Source organism: Ovis aries, chromosome X (genome assembly GCF_016772045.2).
Source record: "Ovis aries strain OAR_USU_Benz2616 breed Rambouillet chromosome X, ARS-UI_Ramb_v3.0, whole genome shotgun sequence".
NCBI classification, from domain to species: domain Eukaryota; kingdom Metazoa; phylum Chordata; class Mammalia; order Artiodactyla; family Bovidae; genus Ovis; species Ovis aries.
In genome coordinates, this window is record NC_056080.1 from 63,583,696 (window position 1) to 63,597,876 (window position 14,181).

At 37.2% G+C, this 14,181-nt stretch overlaps 1 protein-coding gene across 1 annotated transcript in view; it reads right to left on the reverse strand.

Annotated features, from left to right (window-relative positions):
- The window catches only part of TEX11 (testis expressed 11), a 242,760-nt gene that overhangs the window by 184,780 nt on the left and 43,799 nt on the right, over positions 1-14,181 (reverse strand). Inside the window, exons 6-7 of the mRNA XM_015104932.4 lie at positions 6,586-6,666; positions 6,385-6,504 (exon numbers count right to left, since the gene is read on the reverse strand). Coding sequence (XP_014960418.1) covers positions 6,385-6,504; positions 6,586-6,666 — 201 coding nt within the window. The remainder of the gene's footprint in view (positions 1-6,384; positions 6,505-6,585; positions 6,667-14,181) is intronic.

Here is a 14,181-nt window from a genome sequence, read left to right on the forward strand (position 1 = left end):
TCTCTGAACTGAATGGTTTAGTTCTTCTCACTGAGCATAAATGTTTGCTTCCTTTATCTGCCCCCTTCATTTCCATTCTTGTTGCTAATACTACAGTCCAAGCTCTTATCATTTCATGCTTACACTTATGGTAGATTTATTTTTTCAATCCAGTCTAAGCATTATTGACAGATCGCACTTTGTGGTACCTTATCCTTTCCCAAAAACCTTCAACCACTACACTACCTTTAAAAATTATTTTTTCAAAGAGCCTTCTCAATTTGGGCCTTCTCAACTTGACCCAACTTATTTCTTAAAACTCAGTCCTTACTATACCCTTTCACAAATACTTTCCTTTGAATAAACAGATCATTGAATAGTCCTTAAACCAGACATGCACATTTCTATCTGCATGACTTTGCTCATGCTCAAGTCTGTGTTATGCTTGGAATATCCTGTGCCATCTTCCCTGCTTATCTAAATCTTTTCCTTTCTCCAAAAGTGCAAACTATGTTTTAAATCCTTTGCGTGTGTCCCTCTAACAACCCAGCCCACAATAATCTCACCCCCTGCTTCCCCTTTCCTACAATCATATAGCACTTGTCTATACCAGTGTCTCTCAATCTTTTATAGTTTATATACTACTGTCAGGAGTATATTGCTTAGAGAAATATCAACAACCTCAGATATGCAGATGACACCACCCTAATAGCAGAAAGTGAACAGTAACTTAAGAGTCTCTTGATGAAGGTGAAAGAGGAGAGTGAAAAAGCTAGCTTAAAACCCAACATTCAGAAAACTAAGATCATGGCAACCAGCCCCATCACTTCACGGCAAATAGATGGGGAAACAATGGAAAGTGACTTGGGTTCCAAAATCGCTACAGACAGTGACTACAATGATGAAATTAAAAGACACTTGCTCTTTGGGGAAAAAAAGCTATGACAAACCTAAACAGCGTATTAAAAAGCAGAGACATTACTTTGCCAAAAAAGGTCCACATAATCAAAGCTATGGTTTTTCCAGTAGTCATGTACAGATGTAAGAGCCGGACCATAAAGGAGGCTGACTATCGAAGAATTGATGCTTTCGAATTCTGGTGCTGGAGAAGACTCTTGAGAGTCCCTTGGACAGCAAGGAGACCAAACCAGTCAATCCTAAAGGAAATCAACCCTCAGTACTCACTGGAAGGACTGATGCTGAAGCTGAAGCTCCAATACTTTGGCCACCTGATGCAAAGAGCCAACTCATTAGAAAAGACCCTGATGCTGGGAAAGATTGAGAGCTGGAAGAGAAGAGAGTGACAGAGGATGAGATGGATGGATAGCATCACTGACTCAATGGACCTGAGTTGGAACAAACTCTGGGAGATAGTAAAGGACAGGGAAGCCTGGTGTGCTGCTGTTCATGGGGTCACAAAGAGTCAGACACAACTGAACAACTGGAAACAATACTACCATCACTCTTCAGGGTGACAAACAGGTCAGAGAGGGATAACAGGAAAGTAGCTTCATTTGTAGAACATGCATTTAACATATTATTTATTATGTGCCAGCTACCATACTAGATACTGCTAATACTTAACTAGTAGGAAAGAGAGAGGACCAAGGCTCTTGGTATAATAAAGGTAGTGGACTTTCCAATTGACTTACACCTTCAGGACACCCTTCACCATAGTCTTTATGGATAAGCTAATGGCTCATATGCTCCTATGACCATACCATCTTTTATAAGTGCTTTTACTCTACTAAAGAGTGAAGGGTAGGAGGGAGTGGGAGGGAGGCTCAAGAGGGAGGGGATATATGTATACTTATGGTTGCACAGCAGAAACTAACACAACATTGTAAAAGAATTAGCCTCTAATTAAAAATAAATTTTAAAAAAATTTAGAAAGAAATCAAATTGTTTTAAATAAATAAACTCAGCAAAATTTTCAAGGCCATAAAAAAAAGAGGAAAGGGAGCAGCAGAGGACATAGCCAGCAGAAAGAGGCATTGCCAATAGACAAGGGTAATGGGTTAATTTGGAGAAACACCAAGATCTACAGTTCCTTCTACAGTGCTAAAAGGTTATCGATGGATAATCTGTGGCACAAGGGTAAACACAATACTTGCATCACCTTACCACCTTAAACAAAGTCTGTGCTCCACCTGATCTATGCCACTCATCTTGCACTTATATTGTCCTTTGTCCATTTTCAAAAAGTATTTATAACCTAAATTCCAAACTAGCTTATCATTTTCTTAAGGGTGGTAACCATACCTTCAAAAAAAAAAAAAAGAGGCAAGAATGTACAATAAAGATAGTCTCTGAAACAAGTGGTGCTAGGAAAACTGGACAACTACATGCAAAAGAATGATATTAGACCATTTTCTCTTACCAAATACCAAAGTAAGCTCAAAATGGATTAAAAACCTAAAATGAAGGACTGAAAGTCATAAAACTCCTAGAAGAAAACATAGGCAGAAAACTCATTAACATAAATACTAGCAATATTTTTTTGGATCTTTCTCTTAAGGCAAAGGAAATAAAAGCAAAAATAAACAAGTGAGACCCAAACTTAAACCTTTGCACAGCAAAGGAAACCAATGACAAAATGAAAAGACAATCAATTGAACGGGAGGAAATATTTGTAAATGATATGACCAATAAGGGATTAATATCCAAAATATATAAACAGTTCATACAACTCAACATCAAAAAAGCAAACAGTCTGATTAAAAATGGGCAGGTCTAAACAGACAGTTTCCAAAGAAGACCTTCAGAAGGTCAACAGGCACATGAATAGATGCTGAACCTAACTAATGCAAATCAAAACCACAATGAGATATCGATTCACACCTGTCAGAATGGTTATCATCAGAACGAACACAAATGACAAATGTTGCCAAGAATGTGGAAAAAAGGGAACCCTCATACACTATGGGCTGTAAACTGGTACAGTTAGTATGGAGAACAGGATAGAAGTTTCTCAAACACTAAAAATAGTACCACCATATGACTCAGCCATTTCATTCCTGGGTATATAACTGAAAAATAAAACACTAACTCGAAAAGATACATTCACCCCAATGTTCACAGCAGAATTATTTACAATTGCCAACATATAGAAGCAATCTAAGTATCCATCAATAGATACCAAAAGAAGATGTGGTATGTATATGTACTGGAGTACAGCTGCTGCTGTGGCTAAATAGCTTCAGTCATGTCCGACTCTGCAACCCCACAGACGGCAGCCCACCAGGCTTCCCCATCCCTGGGATTCTCCAGGCAAGAACACTGGACTGGGTTGCCATTTCCTTCTCCAATGCATGAAAGTGAAAAGTGAAAGTGAAGTTGCTACTCAGCCATAAAAAAATAAAATTTTGCCATCTGCAACAACATAGATGGACTTGGGAGGGTACTATGCTAAAAAGTGAAATAAGCCAGATAGAGAAAGAAAAATGCTGTATGATATCCCTTGTATGTGGAATATAAAAACTGCATCAAACTAGTGAATAAAACAAACAAAAAGACTCACAGATGCATAGAACAAACTTGCAGTTACCAATAAGGAGAGGGGAGGGGGGTAAGGGTTATATAGGGGTAGGGGATTAAGAGGTACAAACTATTATGAATAAAATAAGCTATAAGAATATATTGTATAATATGGGAATATTTTATAATAACTATAAATGGAGTATAACCTTTAAAATTGTCAATCACTATAGTGTACATATGTAACATGTAACACTGTACATCAACTATACATCAACAAAACAGTAAATAAAATAAACCATATAGGTCTTTTTCACATGAACTACTATCAAGCCAAATGTATCCCTGTCACAGTATATAATATAGAGTTGTGAACTCTTAAATATTAGATTTTTATAGGCCTGAGGAGGTTAAATAACAGCGCAAGGTCATAGAGCAAGTTGGTAGAGGAGTTAAGATATAAGACCAAGACCTGCTGGACTTCATATCAATTTTTCAGTGGTTGCATTAAAGTAACCGACAAAGGATATTAACATTTAAAAGCAAACAAAATTACCACAAAGGGTTCTCTTTTTATACAGTAACGTAATTTGAGTGAACTCCAAGAGACAATGGGGGACAGAGGAGCCTGGTGTGCTGTAGTACATGGGGGGGGGGGTCACAAAAGAGTTGGACATGACTTAGTGACTGAACAACAACAAAGTTTTTGGTAGGGAGTGTTAGACTAAAAGTCAGAGAATCATGGTTCTAGTCTTAGATCTTCAATTAACTTGCATCATCTCTCTGAATCTCAGTTTCATCATTTAAAAAATGAGAAGGAATTAAAACCTAACTAAATGGGTAATATCTCATATCCATGGATCAAAACACTTAACATTATTAAGACAGCAATACTCCTCAAACTGATTATTAAGATAGCAATACTCCTCAAACAGATTCATTGGTTTTCTTATCAAAATCCCAGCTGGCTTTGTTGCAAAAATTAACAAGCTTTTCCTAAAATTCATATGCAAATGTGAGAGACCCAGGAAAGTCAAATAATCCTGAAAAATAGCAAAGCTGGAAAATTCACCCTTCCTTATATCAAAACTGACTACATAGCTACTGTACTCAAGACACCATAGCACTGGTATAAGGACAAACATACACATCAATGGAACAGAATCAACAGTTCAGAAATAAATCCTCACATTTCTGATCAATTAATTTTTGACAAGGGTGATAAAACCATTCAATGGGGAAAGAACAGTCTTCAACAAATGGTGCTAGGACAACTGGAGAGTTACATGCAAAAGAATGCTAATGGACTCTCATCTCATGCCATACATGAAAATTAACTTGAAATGGGTCAAGTCCTAAATGGAAACTCTAAATCTATAAAATTCCTAGATATGAAGAAATCAGAGCCCTCAGAGACTAGTGGCACAGAAGTGTAAAATGATACAAACCCACTGTGGAAAACAGTCCAGCAGTTTCACAAAAGGTTAAACAGAGTTATCCTATTATTGAGCAATTATATTTCTAGGTATGTATCCAAGAGAAATAAAAACATGTACATGTAAAAATCTGTACATGAATGTTCACAATAGAATTATTTACAATAGCTCCAAATTGAAAACAATCCATATGTTCATCAATAGCTGAATGGATAAACAAAATGTGGTATATCCATATAGTACAATAATATTTGATAATAAAAATACTGATAGATGCTACAACATAGACTGGGCTTCCTTTGTGGCTCAGCTGGTAAAGAATCTGCCTGCAATGCAGGAGACCTGGGTTCAGTCCTTGGGTTGGGAAGATCCCCTGGAAAAGGGAAAGGTTACCCGCTCTAGTATTCTGGCCTGGAGACTGTATAGTCCATAGGGTCACAAACAATTGGACATGACTGAACGACTTTCACAACATAGATTAAATTTGAAAACATGCTAAGTAAAAGAAGCTAAGCACAAAAGATTAATTGTTATATGATCTCATTTACATGAAATGTCCAGAACAGATAAATATATAAAGACAGAAAGTAGTTGCTAGCGGTCAGGAGGAATAGGGAGTGACTGCAATGGATAGGGGATTTGTTTTGGGTGTAATGAAAATGTTTTAAACTTAAGATTGTGCTAAAAGTTCTCAACTGTATGAATATACTGAAACCATTGAATTATATTTTAAATGTGTGAATTTTACAGTATATGAATTATATTTCTGTGAAGATGTTAAAAAATGAGATTAGATGATTTTTAAATTCTCTTTCATTTCCAGAATTACATAATTTCAGAGAGTAAACTCATCCCAGCTTATAGTTTGTCAACTTAAAATGCACACCGAACAGCTTGGTGACAAAAGAAGGAAACCTATAAGCCAAACGGAGGTAAAGTACAACTCTGAACACTGACATCAGCACACTTTTAGAAAATATTAGCAAACAACTCAGAATAATTGCATATGTGAAGGCTCTTTTGGGGCAATACTTTAGCTATTGGAGAAGGAAATGGCAAACCACTCCAGTATTCTTGCCTGGAGAATTCCATGGACAGCAGAGCCTGATAGTCTACAGTTCACGGGGTCACAAAGAGTCAGAAATGAATGAACGACCAACACACTTTAGGCATACTATGAACGTAAGAGAGTCACAGAGATAGGTGTTTCAAATAGAGACCACTGCCACAAATAAATGATAGATATTACATGCAGTGGTTGAAAATAAGGATTAGTTATCTAAGTCTTTTCAATTTCATCTACCCCAATAAATACCAATTACCATTAGTAATGTCACCTTCAGCTATAAAACAGAGATTAAAAAGGTTAAATATAATATGCAATAAAAGACCAATGACACCTGACTTTCTTCTAATAGGTTATATCTCATCACTTTTGCATTTACATATAGAAAATGCCACACTGTAAAGCTCTGGTGACTATGATACCTACTGCTTCTGCTTGGTAAGAAAGCACTTTCAAAAGGTCCCTCTCCACAGTATTCTTCTGCATAATCACATGTTCCTCAGTGGGGCTCCTCTGAGTTAATTTGGAATATAACTGCTCCAGACTCTGGAAAATATAACACAATACAATGTAATGATAAGAATAACCACAATTGCTACTAACAGTTAAAAATCAACAGTAACTTACAGTCATGGCAGATTGAAAAAAATCATCAGCAAGCGCCACATTTCCAACATCCACCCATCCTTTTCCTGTTTTCATACTCATCTGGAAGAAAGAAGGTACAAAATAATTGTTAAAAATTCACACCTCAAAGATGTTCAAGATGGCAGAGGAATAAGATGGGGAGATTACCCTTCCCACCCAACAAATACATCAAAAATTCATCTGAATATGGAACAACTTCTACAGAATGCCTGCTGAACACCAGAGTTCCAAAAAGGCAAGCCAACCTCCCTACAACAAGGTACAACAAAAGATAAAGATAAGAAAATAGACAAGATTTCAGGACAGGGACTTGTGCCCCTGGGAAGGAATCACGAAAGAGGAAAAGTTTCCACACACTCAGAAACCCCCTCAGAGGAGGGGTCGGGGGGAGCTTTAGAACCTCCGAGGGAAAAACAGCAACAGGTGCTTAGAAGGCAAAACGGAGAGAATTCACCTGAGTTCGTTGTCAAACAGCACTTTTCAGCAGAGAAGCAGCTTACATGCCCTTCACGACAACTGGGGCTAGATGCTCAGGCTCAGGCCTCAGGGGTCAGACCCCAGGGAGAAGATCAGGGTTGGCTGCCATCAAGATACTCTGAGGGGACTAGAACAACCCAGCTGAGGGAGTCCAGGGAAAATCATGGGCTAGCCAGAGAGGCAAGAGATCACTGCTGTTGGAACACTCTAACTACACACACTCCCAGAATGCAGGACCTCCCCTTTGCCAGTGCCATAGGTGGGATGAGTCAGCTGCAATCTACAAAGGTAGAAAAGACACTGCAAGAGCTAGAGGCAGAGGACAGGAGGCCAATACAATCTCAACCCCAGGGGTTACAAGTGCCACCAAGCTGTGAGCAGACACAGGTCACTGCCCACACCTTCCTGGGAGACTGAGTAGTTTGACTCTGCTGAGGGACCCACAACTCAGGGCCAGCTCCCATGGGGGAAGTACATGAGCCACCTTAGACTGTGGAAACTTACCACAGGTCTTGGCTCCAGCAGGCACTCCCCACACACCCCAACTGTGTCCAACTGAGCATGTGAGCCCTAATAGGCTGCCTTGTGTCTGGGTTGGGAACAGACACCAGAGAGCAGCCTACAAACAGAGGGAGGGCCAAAACCAAAGTGGAACACCAGAGGATGTGTGAGCAAAGGAGAGAAGCACTCCTATAGCAGGTGCAGTAGATTAAATCCCCACAATTAGCCTGAGACTGTGGGCTTAGGAGCAACTGCGGACTTTAGGAGCAAGTACAAGCTGGAGGAAGGCAAGATATGAGTCTCAGACACACTGCACAGAACAGCTCCACAGATCTTCCTAGAAATATTGGAGGAATTTCTGAATAGCCAGATTGACTAGAGCACACAGTGTGGAAAGGTCAGTGGAGGAATTACAAGAATATTTTCATATTACCATTCAATATATACTTTGCTATTTTTCCCTTTTTTTCTTTATAATACTGTTCTAATGTTGTTTTTTCTCCATTATTATTTTAATTTTTATTTTTATAACCTATTTATTCCTTTTTAAAAAACATCTTATTTTAAAATAAATTAATTTTTTCCCTCCACCAGAACACAGGCACAAATCTGCCAAACCAGGAAATCTTCACAAGGCATTGGTCCAACCCCACCTAGGGAACGGAGACTCCATGGTTAAAAGGAACTACAACCTTCCCACCTGTAGAAAGGAGACCCCAAACACAGTAAATTAAATAAAAGGAAAAGACAGAGAAATATCCAGCAGGTAAAAGAACGTGGTAAAAACTCATAAGACAAAACAAATGAAGAGAAAATAGTCTACCTCAAAAATAAATCAAGATTAACGATAGTAAAGATGATCCAAAGACTAAGAAATAAAATGGAAGCACAGATAAATAGACTGGAGTCACAGATCAAGAAGATACAAAATGTTTAACAAGAGTATCTGTAAAATAATCCACAATATTAACAGATTAAAATGAAAAAATAGGAACAATTCAATAGATACAGAAAAAAGTATTCAATAAAATTCAACAATCATTAATGACAACAAACTTAAAAAAAATGTTTAACAAGGACCTAGCAGAAATAAAGAAGAGACAATCAGCAATGAACAACACAATAACTGAGATTAAAAATACACTAGAGGGAACCAACAGCAGGATAAATGAGGCAGAAGAATGAATAAGTGAGCTGAAGACAAAATGGTGGAAATAACTGAAGCAGAGCAGAATAAAGAAAAGGAGACAGTCTCAGAGAACTCTGGGATCACGTTAAGCATACCCAACCTTTGAATTATATGGGTCCCAGAAGAAGATGAGAAAAAGAAAGGGTAGGAAAAATACTGAAGGAGATTATAATCAAAAACTTCCCTAACATGGGAAAGGAAATAGCCACCCAAATCCAGAAAACCCAGAGAGTCCCATACAGGATAAACCCAAGGAGAAACACACCAAGACAAATACTAATCAAACTAATGAAAATTAAACACAAAGAACAAATATTAAAAGCAACAAGGGAAAAGCAACAAATAATATTCAAGGGGATCCCTGTAACAACTGATCTTTCAACAGAAACTGCAGGCCAGGAAGGAGTGGCAGGATATACTTAAAGTGATGAAAGTGAAAAGCCTGCAACCAAGATTACTCTACCCAGCAAGGATTTCATTCATATTCAAAGGAAAAATCAAAAGCTTTCCAGACAAGGAAAAGTTAAGAGAATTCAGTACCACCAAACCAGCTTTACAACAAATGCTAAAGGAACTTTTCTAAGCAGGAAGCATAAGACAAGAGAAAAGGACTAAAAAAACAAACCACAAACAATAAAGTAAATGGTAATAGGATCATATATATCAATAATTACCTTAAGTATAAATGGATTAAATGTTCCAACCAAAAGACACCGATTGGCTGAATGGATATAAAAACAAGATGCCTATATAGGCTGTCTACAAGAAATCCACTTAAGACCTAGAGACACATACAGAATGAAAGTGAGGGGCTTGGAAAAGATATTCCATGCAAATAGAAATCAAAAGAAAGCTGGAGCAGCAATACTCGTATCAGATAAAATAGAAAGACTGTTACAAGAGACAAAGAAGGGCACTACATAATGATCAAGGGATCAATCCAAGAAGATATAACAATTATAAATATATGTGTACCCAACACAGGAGCACCTCAATACAGAAGGCAAATGTTACCAAATATTAAAGGGGAAATCATCAGTAACAAAGTAATAGTGAGGGACTTTTACACCCAACTCACACCAATGGACAGATCATCCAGACAGAAAATTAATAAAGAAACACAAGCTTTAAATGATACATTGGACCAGTTGGACCTAATTGATATCTTGATACATAAAGGCCATTTCATCCAAAAACAGTAGATTGTACTTTTTCTCAAGTACACATGGAACATTCTCCAGGAGAGATGACATCTGAGTCACAAATCAAGCCTTGGTAAATTTTAAAGAACAGATATCATTTCAAGCATTTTTTCTGACAATAATGCTATAAGATTAGATATCAACTACGGGGAAAAATATAAAAACACAAACACATAGAGGATAAATAATACACTTATGAATCACCAAGAGGTCACCAAAGAATTTAAAGAGATCAAAAAATACCCAGACGTAAATGACAATGAAAACACAACAACTCAAAACCAATGTGATGCAGTAAAGGCAGTGCTATGAGGGAAGTCTATGGCAACAGAATCCTACCTCAAGACACCAGAGAAACATCAAATAAACGACTTAACCCTAAACCTAAAGTAACTAGAAAAAGAACAAAAATAATCCAAAGTCAGGAGAAGGAAAGAAATTATAAAGATCAGAGTAGAAATGAAAGAAATGAAGGCGACAATAGCAAAGATAAATAAATCTAAAAGCTGGTTCGAGACAGCAAAAGAGACACAGATGTATAGAACAGTCTGTTGGACTCTGTGGGAGAGGGAGAGGGTAGGATGATTTGGGGGAATGGCACTGAAACATGTATAATATCATATATGAAACAAACCGCCAGTCCAGGTTCGATGCAGGATACAGGATGCTTGGGGCTGGTGCACTGGGATGACCCAGAGGGATGGTACGGGGAGGGAGGTGGGAGGGGGGTTCAGGATGGGGAACACGTGTACACCCATGGCAGAATCATGTTGATGTATGGCAAAACCAATACAATACTGTAAAGTAATTAACCTCCAATTAAAATAAATAAATTTATATTTCAAAAAGCTGGTTCTTTGAAAAGATAAACAAAATTGATAAACCATTAGATAAACTCATCAAGAGAAAAAGAGAAGACTTAGATCAATAAAATTAGAAATGAAAAAGAAATTACGACAATATAGATATACAAAGGATCACAAGAGACTACTACAAGCAACTCTATGCCAATAAAACACACAACCTCTAAGAAATGGACAAATTCTTAGAAAAATATAACCTTGCAAAACTAAATCAGGAAGAAACAGAAAAAATGAAGCGACCAATCAAAAGCATGGAAATCAACACTGTAATAAAAAAATCTTCCCACAAACAAAAGCCCAGAATCAGATGGCTTCACAGGCAAATTCTACCAAAAGTTTAAAGAAGAGCTAATACCTATTGTCCTCAAACTCTTCCAGAAAATTGCACAGGAAGGAGAACTCCCAAACTCATTCTACAAAGCCCCCATTACACTGATACCAAAACCAGACAAAGGACAAAGTTGCCACAAAGAAAGAAAATTACAGGCCAATATCAGTGATGAACATATATGAAAAAATCCTCAACATAATTTTAGCAAACAGAATCCAACAACATTAAAAGGACCATACATCATGTTTAAGTGGGCTTTATCCCTGTGATACAAGGATTCTTCAGTATATGCAAATCAATCAATGCTATATACCATATTAACAAACTGAAAGATAAAATACCAATCATCTAGAGAAAGCTATTCCACAAAATTAAACACTCATTTATAATAAAAACTCTCCAGAAAGTAGGCATAGAAGGAACATACCTCAACATTTAAAGGCCACATATGACAAACCCATAGCAAACATTATTTTCAATGGTGAAAAACTGAAAGCATTTCCTCTAAAATCAGGAACAAGAAAAGGGTGCCCACTCTTGCCACTATTATTCAACACAGTTTTGGAAGTCCTAGTCACAGCAGTCGGAGAAGAAAAAGAAAGAAAAGGAATGCAGATTGGAATAAAAGATACACAGATATCCCTTGCATTCCTATACACTAACAATGAAAAATCAGAAAGAGAAATTAAGGAAACAATCCCATTCACTACTGCAAAAAAAAAAGAATAAAATATCTAGGAATAAACCTATGTAAAGAGACAAAATACCTGTATGTAGAAATCTATAAGACACTGATGAAAGAAATCAGAGATGACACAGAGATATAACATGCTCTTGGATTGGAACAATCAACATTGTGAAAATGACTAAACTACCCAAAGCAATCTACAGATTCAGTGCAATCCCTAACAAACCACCAATGGTATTTTTCACAGAACTAGAACAAGAAATTTCATAATTTGCATGGAAACACAAAAGACCTCAAACAGCCAAAGCAATCTTAAAGAAAAACAGAGCTGGAGGAATCAACCTTCCTGACTTCAGACTTTATACAAAGCTACAGTCATCAAGACAATACGGTACTGACACAAAAACAGAAATACAGATCAATGGAACAAGACATAAAGCCCAGAGATAAACCCACCCACATATGGGCTCCTTATGTTTGACCAAGGATGCAAGGATATACAATGGAGAAAAGACAGCCTATTCAATAATGGTGCTGGAAAAGCTGAACAGCTGCATGTAAAAGAATGAATCTAGAACACCTCCTAACACAACACACAAAAATAAACTCAAAATGGATTAAAGACTTAAATGTAAGGCCAGAAACTACAAAGCTCCTAACAGGAAAACATAGACAGTACACTCCTTGATATAAATTACAGCAAATCCTCTATGATTCACCTCCTAGAGTAATGGAAATAAAAATGAAAATAAACAAATGGGACCTAATTACACTTAAAAGCTTTTGCACAACAAAGGAAACTACAAATGAGGTGAAAAGACAAACCTCAGAATGGGAGAAAATAATTGCAAATGAGATATCTGACAATGTATTAATCTCTAAAATATACAAGGAGCCCATGCAGTTCAATACCAGAAAAACAAACAACTCAAACAAAAAGTGGGCAGAAGATCTAAACAGACATTTCTCCAAAGAAGACATACTGATGGCTAATAAACACACAAAAAGATGCTCAACATCACTCATTATTAGAGAAATTCAAATCTAAACTGCAATGAGGTGTCACCTCACACCAATCAGAATGATCATCATCAAAAAATCTATAAACAATAAATGCTGGAGAAGATGTAGAGAAAAGGGAACTCTCTTGTATTGTTGGTGAGAATGTAAATTGATACAGTGACTATGGAGAACCATATGGATATTCCTTAAAGAACTAGGAATAAAACTACTATATGATCCAACAGTCTCAATACTGGGCATATACCCTGAGGAAACCGTAACAGAAAGCACCCAAACATGCATTGCAGTACTATCTACAATAGCTAAGACAATGGACATAGATATCCATTGACAGATGAATGGATAAAGAAGTTTGGGTATCTATATATAATGGAATATTTCTCAGCCACAAAAAGGAAAACATTTGAGTCAGTCCTAATGAGGTGGATGAACTTAGAGCCTATTATACAGAGTGAAGTAACTCAAAAAGAGAAAGATAAATACAGTATATTAATGCATATATATGCAATCTAGGGCTTCCCTGGTGGCTTGGACAGTAAAGAATCTGCCTGCAATGCAGGGGACCTGGGTTCAGTCACTGGGTCGGGAAGGTCGGGAAGATCCCCTGGAGAAGGGAATGGCAACCCACTCCAGTATTCTTGCCTGAAGAATTAATTCCATGGACAGAGGAGTCTGGAGGGCTACAGTCCATGGGGTCACAAAGAGTCAGACATGACTAAGTGACTAACACTTTCACTTTCACATGGAATCTAGAAAGATGGCATTGATGAGCCCACTTGCAGGGCAGCAATGGAGACGCAGACATAGAGAACAGACTTGTAGACACAGTGGGGGGAAAAAGACAGTGGGACGAATTGAGAGAATAGCATTGAAACGTTTACATTACCATATGTAAAACAGATAACCAGTGGGAATTTGCTGTATGATGCAAGAAGCTCAAATTTGGTGCTCTGTAACAATGTAAAAGGGTTGGATGGGGTGGGAGGGAGGTTCAGGTTCAAGAGGGTGGAGAAATACATATGCCTATGGCTGATTCATGCTGATGTATTTAGAAACTAACACAATATTGTAAAGCAAGTATCTTCCAATTAAAAATTAATAAATTTTTAAAATTCACACCTCTTCTAAATTGGCTGATAATTATGGTAGGTAAAATATTTATACTCTGTCCAGATTCAGCAGTGTAATCCTCAGAAAACAAAAAAGTAACAGCATTTATTAGAATCCTATTTTCTGCATGGAACTCCATAATTAAAGAAAAATGGTCTTAAAAGCAATAATAAAAAATTAATAGACTTGAA